Source organism: Aythya ferina, assembly GCF_964211825.1.
Source record: "Aythya ferina genome assembly, chromosome: 13".
Taxonomy (NCBI): Eukaryota; Metazoa; Chordata; class Aves; order Anseriformes; family Anatidae; genus Aythya; species Aythya ferina.
The window spans coordinates 8402671-8418821 of record NC_140311.1 but is presented as its reverse complement, the minus strand read 5'-3'; the positions used below and the strand labels follow the sequence as shown (position 1 = coordinate 8418821).

Below are 16151 nucleotides of genomic sequence, written 5' to 3'. Positions count from 1 at the left end.
TGGAGTGGTCCAGCTTCTGTGGAGGCAGCTCTCCTGCAGGCAGGCATCCCAGCCAAACCAGCAGACCCGTGTTCATTACAACCTGCAGGCGTCTGTCTGTGTGGGAGCAGAGGGTGACCCTGACGTGGTAAGAAGCATGTTGACGTTTCAGCTGTTGGACCAGGTTGCAATTTAAAAAACAAACAAACAAACAAAATCAGAAAAAGTAGATTCAGCTTTATTTAAGCACTAAGTCAAATTAAGAGTCAATCACCCTGCTCCTCCTGCTTTTTTTTCTTTTTTTTTTCTTTTTTTCCAGTGATAATTTCTGATATCCAAGGAAGCAGCGTCGTATCAGATCTTATTCTTGTGATGACATTTTTGCTTCTGTCTCGGCAGCTGAGGTAAATAACAATATTTACCAAGATGTAATAATAGAGTAGGAAAAGAAAAATAACCCTTCATTATGCACAAAAAGTCTCCGAGTGTGATCTGCAATTCCAGACACCCAATAGATAAATTAACTGTAAGTGCAAAACTTCCTTGGAAGTCTTACTAAGATATACTCTGACCATGCTACCAAAGTCCTGAAATATAAATTTATCTCAGTTATTCTTTTGTTCTCAACCTGTACACAACCGTGTTTGCTCTCCAGGGACAGAGCACAGCCCCGCAATACAAAGACCATTGCCAGGAGGAAACAGATCCTTGCTTCCAAGCTCCCTCTCGTGGTTGTTGTGCCCAACAACCAGACAGTACGGGTGACAACTCGGTGTGCACATACAAGCGATTCGGTACAGCAATAACACTACCTACCATGCGTTGATGTATATTGCTAACTTTTCTTCGTTTTTCAGATGCTATGTAAAAACTATTATCAGGCAGTGAAGAAGGCAGCTTGCTTTATGCTAATGCTATATAAGAAACCTATATAAGAAAAATAACCTTTGTAAGAAAAATAGTAGTACAACTCTGGTATTATCCAGAATATGATGTTATCTCATTTTTAATGCGTCAGTTGTGCTCCATTGTTGGCACAGCTATGTAAAAAGCACTCAGTGATGTTTAATTCTAACAGATCACTTCCAAGACACAAAGCAATTTATACAGAAAAAGAAAGCCTTGTGAACACATCAAGTCAAAGGAGCACTGATTCCTCCAGAGGCTCAGGCATGTTTCAGCTTTCAGTCATTTCTGGCTAGGGAGATGCATCTTGCTACATCCATGTAGTAGTACAAAAAGTCAGACTAGGATATACCATCCTTAATTTGTTTCAAGCATGAACATTTCACAGTCCACTTGCATGTGGTGTCCATGTCAACAGGGTAAAGGTAGCGTAAATTTACCTGTAATGCAGCAGTCCTGTGACAAGGTCTTAGGATGCCTGGGCTCTCTGTCCTTGTGAGTGTTGTCAGGAAGACAAACCAATCAATCCTCCCCCTCAGGCTCTCCAAGAGTAGCATGCAGATCTTTCCCAACTTATGCCCCAAAGGGAGAAAACATCAGACCCCAGCTAGGAATGAATATTGATTTCAACATACACGCACTACACTGCAGAAACCTGACTGACGGGTGGGTAGTGTCTGCTCTTCTGCTCACGCAGCTCTGGCAATCGAGAGTTTGGAGACGATAAACAGCAGCAACTCTTCAGAAGGGAATGAAATTGATAAGGTAATAAAGGCAGCTTCCTTTGCTGATTGTCATCAGGAAGGATCCTATGGCCAAAGGCTGACTCTGAGGAAGCGGCCAAATTAAGTCTGCAATACCAGATGAAGAAACTCAATCCTAGAGAAAAGGACAGACTTCTAAGGAACTATATTGCTTGTTTTCATGACAGATGTGGTTTCCTTCTTGGCTGGAGACAACTAGCTCTGGTTGAGTAAGCCTTGATTACATCTAGGTGAAGAAACGCACGTGTTCTCAAGGTGCCTCCAGGCTAACGGATCAGACCCATCTCACCATATAGATCTTGATCCTGCATTTTGTTAACATGTTTCCCTCCCAGGTAGTCTCTCTTCTCCCACTCACTTCCTTTGCTTTTATTCTTCATTTAAAAACCCTTATCACACTTCAGTCCTATTAAGGCCCACCAAATTCCAAGTATATAGCTCAAAGCAGAGCTGAAGTTGAGTCAAAGCCATTCTTCACAGCAGGAAGCAGAGGACAATAGAGCAGCATCCATCTGAAGTTGGGAACTTGGTAACTTTGTAGTGATCAAAGGCAACCCCTGTTTTACAGTTCCTCTTCCAGGGCCTTCTGGCAGAGGGTGGAAACTGAAAGACAGACGTGTTTCAAAGAACAGGAAACATTCCCATACCGTGACTGGCAAAAAGTTTCAGGGGTATATTCATAAAATTTTTCTCAATCATTAATTTTGGCCACAAGATAAAACAATTCAGACGGCCCGAGATAGCGTGCTGACAGTTCATAGAGAAACAGCCTACATAGTTAAAATGTTTGTTCAGAGAGGTAACTAACAGATTTTCCCCAAAAGAAACCACTCACAGCCAGACTGCAAAGTACTTCCAACCACAGCTTGACCCTAGGACAGGCCCTGAAGCTAAAATCTTTATTCAAACCTATTAGAAAATACATTTGCATTACTGAGATTAAACATAAGGCATTTGGCAAGTCTGTGCTAATTCCTGGAACATCAAATGGAAAACAGTGCCAGGATCAGTAATGTGACTGAGGTCATAGAAATACAGGGCTGCAAGGGACTTCAGGAGATCCCACATGACAACCCAGCATACGGAGGCAGGAGCTATACACACCACACATGCTCCTTCCTTCAGCAAATGGTTACCCAGTGTTGACTTCAAAAATTCTCCATCACCTCCAAATGCAGCTTGCTCCAGCACGTCAGCCATCCAGTGAGATGTTTTCTCTGATTTCCAACATAAATCAGCTTTGCTGAAAATTCTGTTTATTCCTTCTTGCTTTCCCAGAGTAGTCATGCTATGGGTGATTACATTCCTAATTTGCTTTTAATTGTCTAAGTTCTTTTACAGTGGTAGGATGAATCCCAGGCTGACAATTAACGATCCTATCTGCTAGTTCCCAAAAGGACAAGTAGCCCTTAAGGAATGTTACAAACAGCAAATATATTTTCTCTTTTCTGTGCTGACCACATAATTTAAATCTAATGTCAAGGCAGATCTTCTAAGGACATAAAAATGGAGAAAAAAGTCAGCCTAGAGGCAGGGAAAAAAAAAAAAAAAAAAGCAAGGAACTTAAGAGCCTGAAATTTCCCAAGAATCTACCTGAATTACTGTGTTCACTTATTAATTTATCAACTGTTATTCCTATATTTTGTATAAGCATAAGAAGTCTAAATCACTTCTATCGTGGTATTACAAAAGTATAAAAGACTTCTCATAAATCTGAAAAAAAAAAAAACATTTTGATTTTTAGATCTAGCCCAGTTATTTATTTACATTCAAGAAATGAAATGTCAAAATTATTCTACTATGCAATATGAAAATTATTCTACTATGTCAGTGCATCTGACTCCAGGTAAGCCTAAGCAACTTGTAGCCTTAATGCAATCTTCACTTTATGCCCCACCCCCCCCAAATTAACATTTTTCTTCTAATTAAGAACTGAGGTTACCCAGTAGCCAGCAATGTCTCAGAGCCTCAAATGCCATGTAAGCTTCATCACTGAAAATATGATTTGGAGGAAGTAAGTCACTGGTAGAAAGCACATTCAAACAGACCCTGCAGAACACCGAAGAGCACAGACACATCAGAAAACAAACATAAACAGCAAATGCTTCCCTTCATTGAGTGTTTTTCAGGTTCCTGCAACACAAGAGACCCTTCCCCATCAACTGCTGCAGTTAACTCTGGACTTTTTGAAGGGCCATGAGGAGAACCACAGCTTCGAGGGGTGATCTTTTAAGATTGATTCCAGGCTAAATATATTGGTTCCATAAAAAAAAAATAATTATCCCCCTCAGTCTTGTAGTTGAACTGTATCATTGCTGCAAACAAAGCTATTAAAAGCTCAATGCTGCCCTCAACAGAGCCAAGAAATAATTACAGGTAGGATTTGACCTTTGAATTGAAAAACATAGTTGCTGATTTACAGCTGAAAGTCCATCTTCTCTGCTCCTCACAGCTGTACTGACCAGCCAGAGCTAAAAGTGAAGCACCCTTTATTATTTCACTTTCACACTGTGCAGAGCACAGGACCACAGCCACCTCATCTCTTGACTGAACTTGCCCGCAGCCGCAGTAGCTGTGCACACGCTTCCTCCAGCTGCTAAGCGAGCAGTGACTCAACCAACAAATGACTGAAGTGCCTACCAGCAAGCCAAGCTAGCAGGACTGCTGACTTTTCAGCAGAGATAACTCAAACAGGTCAATAGACATTGTTTGAGAACCCGTATCTCATTTTAATTAAGGCTAGACACTTCCACCTCGCTCAAAACTGTAATTACAGCAAAGCCTATTAGGGCAGATAACAGCTTGCTACCCGACATGAGGTGTGGCGGTCGGCTCGCACCCCACCCACTCCGGGTACCCTGTGTACTTCCTCCTAGAGCCGTCTCCACTGCAGGGTTCGTGCGGTTGTTGGTTCATAGCCCAGTGCAGCCAGCCAGGCTGCAAGGCCAGCTCTGCCCTCGTTAGCAATTCATTTACCTGGCACCCTGCTACATGGGAGCGGGGTGGGAGAGTCCTCTCACCTGTGCCGTGGTTAGCTAGTGCCTTCCAAATACACTGGGGGCCATACCTGTCCTGACCACACGGGAGAAGTGGGACACTGGGTGGCTTTCTGCATGGTATGGGCACTTTTACAGCAGGAACTGTTCCACCAAAAGTAAAGCTTTGCTTATGAAGTCCCATCTCTACAGCCCTCTAAACCAGCTAGCCCAGGTTTAAAACAACACGAAGCTGTCACACCTGTTTTATGAAGGACACTACTTAACAATTGTACAGCAGTAACCGAGTTGACTCTCAGCACCAAGACTTTTGAAATATAAATGAAATATAATAAATTGAAATATAATGGCCTTAAACATAAATCTTCCACACTTCCTTAAAACCCCATCCCCAATGACTCTACTGTCACCTTGAAACAAACCAGTGCTGTGAAGTCCCGGGGACTTCCTGGCTGCACTTGTCGTCAGTTCCTGGCCTGAGCGAGAAGAGGAAGCAGCTTAGTTACACTGGAGTGCCATGAGAACCAGGAATATTATCACCCAACTATGACTTTTTTAAACTGCATGAGAAAACAGACACAGACAACGACCCATCAACTAGTTACATCTGAATGCACATCAGCCTTTGTCAGCTAACACACTCGCTGACACATCAGTGCTACTCAGAGCAACACTCCTTGAGAGGAGGAGGTTGGGGAAGCATACATTTACTCCAAGATCATTTAGAACGGGAGCCTACCTTTCTTCTCTGTCATTTTCCCTTGAGATGGAAATTATTTCCCTGTCTGAGGAGGAGGAAGGAACAGTATGGATGCCTACCAACAAGATAAGGCTAACACTTTTTACCAGGAAGAGAAGCATTAAGCATGCTAGGTGATTTTGCCTGCCGACACAATGCAGACAACCAAAGGTGCTGCTAAAGTAGCAAGTTTTTTGTTGTTGTTTTTTTAAAGTTTAAAGCACATTTCACATTAATACGTGGCTTTAGTTACAAAAGCCGTATAAAAGGTCAGTACCAAGACATTAAGTTCCGAGGAAGATGCACTTTTTGTTATAGAGTCTAGATGATTCAATCACTGACTTAGCAAATTCAAGGCTTTTACTGAGCATTTAAGATAATGGTTATCAAATAGCACTCTCAGCTGAAAGGTTTTGTAGACAAATATTCCACCTCTCTTGAGGCAGAGCTCCGAGTGTGCTTATTGGATGGTGTGGTGGAAAGATGCCAGTTCAGGGTTACTATGAGGGAGAGTAGCTACAGGAACATCATAACCTGATGTCAGGACCCCTACCCATTGTCACCTTTGTGAACACAAAAGCCTGTATGAAAAATAAGGACATTACAGATTTGGACAAGACAAACATGGATGCTTTCGAACAAAGCCTCATCATACCAGCCTGCAAGCAGAAGCACCACTGCAGCTCTGAACAGGCAGCCCTTGGACCCCATCTTCTCTATTCAAGGCATGAGATAGTGCTTTATGCCATCCCAGCAGGGGTGCAGGCATGGTTTCCCTGAGCTAGAAGTTGTAATCCATGACAATTCAGGTGTAGCTACTATGTTCAGAATAACCAGTACCTCAAAAAAAAAAAAAAAAGTTACTAAATAAGAGGCTTGTTTATTCAGCCCACTTCAGAAGAAATTGAACACAGACTAGTCACCCCAGTTTGGTAATACAGGTATCTATTTTATTAAAAAAGTTACAAACAGGTGGACTGTAGGGTTGTCTTACAAAATGACAAGAATGATTTCTACTGGAAAAAACTTTTTACAAAGCATTATAGGTAATTGTTCCATTTTTGCACTTGTTATTCCAGATTTCACCTATCACTGATAAAGATACAGTACATTAGATACATGATGTTAGGTTACATTTTTATTTGTAGAGCCCTACTGCAGTGATTTGAACAACTCCTAAACAGATGCCATAGTAAAGACAATACATATTTCATTTATTATTAGCCTCTTACTCTAATAAGCAACTTCACATGCAATCTATTGAGGAAGCCTAAAATAACTTTTGGTCCCTTTTTCCCCCCCAAAGTGTGCTGAAGAAACCATCTCTCGTTTTCCCAGTCCTGTCACTCTAAGCTAGTTCAAGTTTTTTTTTTTCCTCTTTTTTTTTTTTTTTTTTTTTTGCTGAGGTCGATGAAAATGAACACTGGCTTGATAACTACCCATAGGAATGAACCACTGATTAATATTAATCAACTTTTCCCCCCTTAGATAAAGGAAAACTAAGATTTTTATGAATTACTTTTATTTCCTATTACTTCCTTACAACCTACAAAAAAAGAGCAACAACCACCACTTAAAAGTCTACTTTGAATACAAGGTTTGGTTTAATTCTGATATTAAAGTGCAAACCTAAACATTAGCCTCAGCCTGTTTATAAAGTTTGTACAAACAGGGGGGAAAAAAAATTCAAGTAACCCCACAGGAAAAAAAAAACAGGTGTTTTAATACCCAAGCAGAAAACCTGATGTTCTCTTCTTTTCAGGATTCAAATTCAACACTGAATGTAGACTCAGAACCTTTATTTCTGCTAAACACTGTAAAGTCAGCCTGCATTATTACCAATAAAACACATTAATGTTGAGATACTGTACCGGTGATCTTTTATTGTTTCAAATGCCATCATCCACAATACATTTTGTGAGTTTTAAACTGCTTAACCTCATATATCCATCACTGCTTTTACTGGAGCTTTTCTCAAAGTTATTTAGCTATTACAGGAAAAGAATGTACATTTCTAGAAGCATGTTCAAATGACTAAAGCTGGGCTCCTAAAAACCTAGAACTTTGGTGCAGTAGGTGAGCTGCAGTTATTAAACTTCTGCAAAAAAAATTACACATTTTAAACCACTGCTAGAAAAAGCTCTCATGTATGCAACATGTTAATAAAACAGAACAAAAAGATTTCATCTGTTCTTTGTACATTTTCATTCTGCTCTTTATACCTGTGTTATTGTTAAAATTTTCAAGTATTCAGAGAAAATGTTGATCAGGTAAACAATACGGAAGGCAATGGCTGTTTAAAGCACGCTTACAGTTAGTATCACTGAAACCTGGTGCTTTTCCCCTTGTTACACCAACTTGTCTCTAACATTAAACTTGCTTACTGGGAAAAAAAAACTAAAAAGCAATTTGTGACAGTGCAAGAAAAACTTTAACAAATATTGCTTTAAAATATTATTCAGAAAGACAATATTAGGAACTATAAAATGTAAAGTGATCTTATTTGCATTAGATTTACATGTGCAGAGGTCTACAAGATGTCTCAATGTGCCAGGCAAAGCTGAGCTGACTCTGACTAGGCATACAGCCCATTTTGAAGGATACATTATCCCTTTTCAAAGGCATGAAGAAGCTACTTGTAAACAAGCAAGTTTAGAAACTCAGTAGGAGGAAAAGTGTGCTGCCATTTTGCAATGCTACAATTGTCATTTTTTGATTAAATGAGTTTAAGAAACTCATGATTGCAAGAAAAGAAACATCAGCCAGAGACTTCACATCCCGTTCCAAGTGATCCCTATTGTTAAATCAGAGCAGTTAACAAACAATATCACAGCTGCATTTGCCAAGAAAAGGGATACTACATCCATACAACAGAGGTGCCCTCAGTATCTTTTCACGACACTGTCACACGTAAACAAAAAGTCTCGAAGAATGACCAACTACATTGTAGGAGAAAACTTTGCAAATAGAAATAAGCACTGATGCGAGGTAATATACAGAAGTAACCATTTGTTTAAGGCTCAATTTATTCTCCATTAAAACTCTCTTTTAAAAGGCATTGAGTAGGTAATACTGAGTTTAAGTATTTAATAAATACAAGTTCAGAAATTGATTAAAGAAATCAATTAAACTATTAAAAATGAACTCTTGCATATTAGCCATTATATGAACTTAGAAAGCTATAAAAGGACTGATAGATAAAGAACAGATTTTAAACTTATGGTAAACATGCTAAGCATTCTGATTAAGGTGTGTGGATCCTGGAGGCCACCAACCTTATGCACTTAGATGTATGGCAATGTGCTGTAATAGAGACAGGTTTACCAAGGCTCAGCTCTGCAACCTGGGCTGAAAGTTCTCCAAAGCAGCATCTGTGCAAGTTTCCTCTGAGTTTTATCTGAAATTTAAACAAAATAACCAATGAAAGCCACATTCAATACATATTCAAAGTGAACTCAGCTTCTCCCATAGATCGGAACAACTCGTTGTCCACACTGGGCTTTAAAGCACTGCTTTACAGTGGCATTCTTGAACTTCTTTTCATATAATTCTGGTAATGTAAGAGGCAAGCAGGTAACAACAACAGCTCATAACAGGTGCCCTAAGGGATACTAAACTGCTTCTAAAGATCTGAAACCGCTAGGAAATTTAAGTTCTCCTGTACAGTGATGTATATGTATGACTGGGCTTTGCATTGGTGGTAAGGAGGCACTACATCACTCAGCAACATGAAGCAATGGTATTTTACACGATTTCTGGGAACAGACAGTGATCCAACTAATCCGGTTTTGACATCTGAGTCCTCAGCATTCAGATGCCCTAAATTACTATCAAAAAAACCTTAGCATTTACCAGACTTAGGGAGAATTGTACACTACTTTTCTTAACCAAGCACACAGTTCTACCAGCAATGCCCAATAAATCTTTGTATTTCTGATAATTTGCTTACATTTCACAAGATTTATTGGCAGATATCCTAAACAGCTCGGTAGAAGCTCAAAGTCTGTTGAAACCAGTCCTCCATATTCACATGCATACATTTCATTCAAGTTTGATGCTTGACTTTTGAGGGAATTTTGATGAGTCTACTGAGAAATTACTTGAAGTACACAGGAGTCAGGACTCTACTTTTCCTACACAACTGTTTCTTTTCAATTTGACTTGTACCTGTCTGGCTTTACTTACCCATGACATTCCTATACTATTCTCTATTCTCCTGCAAGCAGGCAGGCAGGGGTGGGAGATGGTAGACTAGTAGGATAAATTTGCCTGCGTTGCATAGCCACACAAACCAGAAGCCAGTGTACTTTTGGTTTTCTCCCTAGAGAGAACTATTCCTTCAGCACTTGCTAATTTCAGTTACTCATGAATGGAAGGGGCAGAAATCATTAATCAGGATCAATCTTTCACCCCATTATCAAATGTTCTCCATCTGCTTTGTACCTCTTACAGAACACCTTTAACATCAACACTGGAACAGGTACGGTATTTCAACTATGATGCAAAATAAAAACCACTATCATACTGAAAATTTGAGAGAAATGCTCAGCAAGCAACAGAATGCAGCTACTGGGAATCTCACATCTCTGAATGCAACAACGAGATGACAGAAGACCACTGCAGAAGCAGGAAAGGGAAGGAGGGGGAAACAGGATGCAAGAACAACACACATTTTAAAAGGAACTATGGGTTATTCTGATTATGTAGTTACGTTCCATCCTCCATTTCACCGGAAGGACTGAAACAGCAATCTAAGCTCAAAAATACCTACTCAAAAAAGAACCTACACAACATCCTACTTCACATACAGATTGAGGTACCCATACTAAAAAGAAGTGATAACGGCTAGATAAAACTGATACTGAAACAGTCTTAGATGAGTCTAGGCCCAGCACACACCCCTCCTCTCCCACACGCACTAGTTTCTCCACCAGAACTGTAGAAAAACTGTTTCTATAAACCTTATCCTGAGGTGACTTACTGGTTCAGACCAAAGACTGCCCTTAGACAGACAGATGTGATGATGTTAGGACAGAGCAATCGTTTAAACCCATTCCTTACACACAGGTTTTTAGACAGCTGTTTTCACTATACCTAGGTGGGGTCACTGCTACGGCAGATGTTTGAGAAGCAGCAATTGTCCCTTGGATCACAGATAAGAAGAACACTTATCCCTGCAGAGAAGATTACAGCTATCAGAAGACACCATCAGCAGCTCTCCTACACTAGAGCACGAGACAGATATTACCAGGTAGCAAAGGCTTATCATAAAGTTAATGAGATCCTACACCTTCTCAAAGAACAAGGACATAGTGGGAGCCAGGAAGAAGAAAATATCCCAAAAGTGTGAAGCTGAAGTGTGGTATTGGGCAGAAGCAGCACTTCCTGGAACTATGGAAGTATTTCGCTTCTAGAAGTTTTATGTGACGTGAGCAAAGCAGAATGAAGAAGAAATCTATATACCAGAAGCTTAATATCCTCTATCTCAAGAGATCACAGACATAACAATACAAATGTTTCTTGTGAAGCAAGAGCATGCTCTGCTTTGGAAGCTCATCAAATCATCATAAATTAGAAGGACTCAAAGGAGTAACACATAGCCCCATTCCTCCTCAATTTCAACTTGAGAATTAAACTTGGTATTTAATGTTAAGTCCAGAACTGGTCTAGTTACACAGAAGCTTCCCTTAGCTGTAATCAACTCTGGAAGTATAAATTTCATGCATAAGTGACCCAATTTTGTCAGAGTTGAAGACCGGAACCTGCACAAGATGAACCACTAGTAACACCAACAATTGCCATAACTTCTAGCATGATACCTTAAGTACAGATGCTCTTATTTGTAAGTCTACCTTAGAATTCACTGAAACTGCATTACTGGAGGTGGTCCAAGATATTAACCCTGTACCACTTTATTTGTACTTTGCTCTCCTCCGAGACAAGCAGTTTGCTTGCCTTTCAGCAAGAAAGGCTTGAACCTGTACACACCTCTTACATGCTGACAGCAGTCTTTCCTTATTTCACAGAATTAGAGATAAAAATATTGTCTATTATCTTGAGCATGACAGTACCAGGGTCATGAGTACCCAAAATTTTGTATTCACAAAGCACTCGATAACAATCTCAGAGACAAGCTCTGAGACTTCACTCTCTGACCTTACACTCAAGATTAAAGAGGATACATAGTCCAAAGCTTCCAGTAATAACCTATTTTCGCTCTTGTCACTCAGACACAAAAAGCTCCTTTGACTCGAGTTACTAACAGGGCAGTCAGCGCCTAAGCTTTAATCAGTGTAGCTGTCAAGACAAGCAGTTCTTTCCCCAGAATTTTCATGTCCTCCCTCATCCCTGCACTTGCCCTTACAGATTACATCAAGTTGTTTGCAGAGACAGATCCAACAGACAACTGCAGGTCTACAGGACCACCTGGCTGCACTGGGAGCCCATGCAAGAAGCGTGCCAATGACACAGAAGAGCCCCTTACAGCAGCATGGGTTCAAGCTGATGGTGAAACTGCACCCACAACGGCTACAAGGAAAACAGAGCAGGGGTAACAGTAGCATCTCGCACAGGAATGACAGCGCTGCTGCTTGCACGAGAGGACCTGATCCATTTACACAGTCACGTGAGAGGCAAGGAATGGTACAGAAAGATGACCGCGCATGTGAAGAGCCAAGAGTAGCTATCCTTGCAGAAGAATCAAAGCAATACCCAAGACTAGTGAAGCTTTACTTCAGGGTCCCCTCTGAACACTGCACTCTTGCAACATCTTCTATGAGTCACTGGAAAAGGAAAGAGTCCCGCATCGGGAAGCCATTATCATGTGTTCTCTGCTCAGGAGTTTTCAGATGAAAAGCACTTTGCACATGTCCTTGACTAGTATGTGTGGGCTTCAAGCCACTCCTTACAGCTCAGGGTAGTTTTCTTTTAAACTTATTCTCCTGATAAGGCAGAAATGTGCTCTAAGTACACTCAGTTTCTGTACCACAGTTCTTTTTGCTTTGTTTTTAAACCCGCCCTCTTTCAAAAAAACACACACAAAGTTTCTCAGAATAATTAGTGGAAAACTTGATCACAATACTCCTGTATAGGTCCAAAGTAATTCACATGAACTTGCAAATAATTCAGATAGCAAGTGGAACCAACGAAGAATCACACTGCAACATCACAAAACATTATTAAGCATACAGCAATGTCAAATACAGCAGTGACAGTCAAAATAGGTGAGGATGAGATCATACACTTGTCTCACTGCAAAATTGCTACAAGTAAAGGCAGTGTTCCCTGACTAACCCATATGCAGTAATGCAAGAAGTCCATTGACTCAAGTACTTATATGCCACTGAATCCACAAGCTTCCAGCTCTTCCAGAGGAAAGCTACCTCCAAGTTAGGCTACTTAACTTCAGACTCCTTGTCACACTTTATCTGCTTACTTCAACAGCATGCTTATGCACCTCAATTAGTTATGACTGTTCAACCAACCTGCTCTGTATGGCCATGACTGAGGTTTTTCTTAATTTCTCTCACTGGACGATGCAAGTTGTACAACACTGATCTTGTTTTTCAGGCAGGGAGGCATAGTTCATTTGCCTGACGATCTCAGCAAACAGTTCATCCACCATTGTTTTGCTCTTGGCTGACGTCTCCATGAAGGGACAGCCCCACTCCTGAGCCAGAGCTCGGCCTTCTGCAGACAAGACCTCCCTCTCCGGCTCCAGATCCACTTTATTTCCCACTAGGATCAGAGGAACTTTCTCGTATCTCTTCACCCGGACAATCTGGTCCCTCATTGGCTTGATGTCCTGATCAAACAATCCAAGCGGTTAGTATATGCAAGCAATCACATGAAATTGCCATATAAACACTACAAAAGCACATTTTAATCAACCCTCACATGCTACTGAAAATTGAAAATATTCCAGGAGGTTTCTTAAATTCATATCCATGTAGATCTAGAAATCAGAGCACGTTCATTACCCACTTCTAGTAAGCTATATACATTTATATGAAATAAGAACTAACTTGTATAAAACGTACACATATTATACATAAACAGAAAGCACTCAGATTTTTGGTTCAGCCAGAGGAAGACACGGTACCTCTGTTTTGAAAAAATCGATTTCAGTTTTCTGAAAAATTTGTCTCAAGTCTAATGACAGCAAACCTGTAACATTAGCAACATGATACCCTTACATGATCATTTAGAAAACCTGTATTTAGTTTACAACTTGAGAAAGTTTGTAATCTAGAGACTTCTCACTTCTGGAATGCTTAAAATAATTCATTGTGAACACATTTAATCACATGTAAGTAACCAAATTAGATGCTGTAAGAATACTGTACTACCTAGAGACGCATTTATTCAAGCCCAAGCTAACATTAGGAGTTTACATTTGAAACTCTGAGTCAGCCTCCTCTGCCCCCTGCATGTTTTATGTTACTATCAGTGTCACTAAGTTCTACAAATTCTGGCATAGTCCTGAGACAAAGCAATTAAGCTTTGAAGTTACTACTGTGGAAAAGAACCATAGAGAGTGGTTTACGCCTACAGGTTTGGAGTAAACATGCGACAGACAGACAAGCACAACTAAACATTAACAGAGTGAATTACTAACTGTATGCCTGTTCCTTAAATAAGGAGGTCTCATTGGTCCCAAAAATGTGTGAAAACAAGAGGAGAAGCATCCTAATGTCATTGCTGTTCCTTTCTAAAGACAGCATGTCTGCAGCTTGTACTTGAGCTACATCGAGGTCTCTGCTAAGATAAAGTTTAGCCTTCAGCAGAAGCAAACATTCTGCTTCAGTGGGGGTGTGCAAGGTTGTGCCAAGCAGCTGGAATACACCCAACTCAGAAACCAAAGCCAACGCAGTAGCTGCAAATCCCTGTGCTGTATGCAGTGCTGCTAAATCCATGTGTTCCCCTCAAATAAAGCCTCATTTCTAGAGGCAGCTTAGACCAGTTACCGGCCAAAACATTTCAATTTTTTCAAGAGTTTTACCAGTAGAAATGAAATCCAGACCCACGAATTATCACATATGGCTTGCTTCTCTTCTTCAGTACACCACCTACGCTGTGAAAGCATCGAGCTTATGCTGGACAGGAATATGTTTGGGGGGGAGGGGGCGGAAAATAACAGCTTATTTAACAAGTCATAACTGAAGAACAATAATTCTCTCTTCAAAAGCAACTGAAGACAGATGCCTTTCAAGAAGAGGAAAAAAAAAAAGGCGGAAGCCTCGATTTTAATACTGAGTGATTTCTTCATAGAAGGGGATTGCCAAAACATTTCTATTAGGGAAGTGGGAGCGGGTCATTGTTCTCCAGCACTGCGTGGGATTTAACAATGGTGGCACCCCGATAAGTACCTGCAAGGCAAGCAGTTTTCCAGCGGGAAGCCGGGCTCCTAAAGGCACTTTCGAGGGGGGGGGCATTTTAACTTGCTCCCTTTCAGAGGAAGGCTGTGGGCACGGCCGGCCAGCCCTAAAACTTCCTCCTCGGCCTTCAGCCGCCTCCTCTCCCCTTCCCGTCCCGTCCCCCCGCGGGGTTACCTGGAAGGACTGCTGATTGACCAGGCTGTAGACCAGGATGAAGCCCTGCCCGTTCTTGATGTAGAGGTCGCGCATGGAGGCGAACTGCTCGGTGCCCGCCGTGTCCAGGATCTCCAGCACCGAGGGCGACGAGTCCACCTCGATCTCCTTGCGGTAGAAGTCCTCGATGGTGGGGTCGTACTTCTCGATGAAGGTCCCGGTGACGAACTGCACCGTCAGGGCGGACTTCCCCACCCCCCCGCTGCCCAGCACCACCACCTTGTACTCCCGCATCGGGCCCCGCAGCCTCTCGCCGCTCCCCAAGCCGGGCCCGGGCCTAGGGCAGGCGGCAGCGCGGCCCTCGCATAGCCCCGGCCCGCCTAGCGGAGAAGGGCGAGGCCCCGCTGGCTCCCGCGACGGCCTGCAGGGGAGACACAGCCGTTAAGGGAGCCGTTAAGAGCCGTTAGGGGCCGTGAGGGGCCGCGCGGCCCCGCTCCGCTCCTTACCGCCTCGCCTCGCCTCACTCCATCGCGCCGCGGGACCCGCCCGGCAGCGGCCGCCCCGCCCGGAAGGCTTTCGCTGCGACACCCGCGGCGCAGCCCCGCCCCGCCTGGCTTCCGCCGCGGGGGAAGGGGTTGCGTGTGGCACCGCCGCGCAAGGGGACGGCACCGCCCCCCCCCTCCCCTCCTCTCCCCTCCCCTCCCCTCCAGCCCCGCCCTGCCCGCGGGGCCCGCCCCAAGATGGCGGCCGCCGCCCGGCCCGGCCCGGCCCGGCCCGGAGCACGGAGCCGGTCCCGGCTCCCTCACGGGGGGCGATGGCGGGCCCTGAGCTGGGCTCACGCTTCTCCGGGGCTGTGGGTGATCGCTGCCGGGCTGGGGGGTTCCGTCGTGAAGCTGCACCCCCCCGCAGAGAAAAGCAAGCGGGGGAGGCAGCGCCGTGCGCTTTTCGGCTTGGGCCGAAATAATAATTTCACTAATAAAATAAAACCTGTGAGAAAAGAACGCGTGTCCTGTTTATTTATGCCTTATCCGAGTCTTTCCTCAGGGCACAGCCCCGGGGGGGCGGGAGCCGGGCAGGCCGCTGGGTGCCGAGCCGGTAGGTGTCGGTAGGGGACATGATTTGAGGCGCTGTTTGTTACACCCAAGGAATTCCTCCTCTCATGGCCCTGCCCCAACGTCGTTTTGTCAGGTGAACTGTGAGGTAGATGTGCGAGGATGGGAGATCCTCGTGTGGCTGG

At 42.9% G+C, this 16151-nt stretch overlaps 1 protein-coding gene across 1 annotated transcript; it reads right to left on the bottom strand.

Moving 5' to 3' along the window:
• Positions 1–6312: 6312 nt before the first annotated feature.
• On the bottom strand, positions 6313–15526 carry RAP2C (RAP2C, member of RAS oncogene family). Its single transcript, XM_084534376.1, has 4 exons — positions 15421–15526; positions 14936–15335; positions 12869–13188; positions 6313–8781 (listed from the first exon to the last, which is right to left on the bottom strand). The coding sequence occupies exons 2-3, from the start codon at positions 15206–15208 to the stop codon at positions 12910–12912; spliced, it is 552 nt and encodes a 183-aa protein (XP_084390502.1). The 5' UTR covers positions 15209–15335; positions 15421–15526; the 3' UTR covers positions 6313–8781; positions 12869–12909.
• Between the last annotated feature and the right edge of the window lie 625 nt (positions 15527–16151).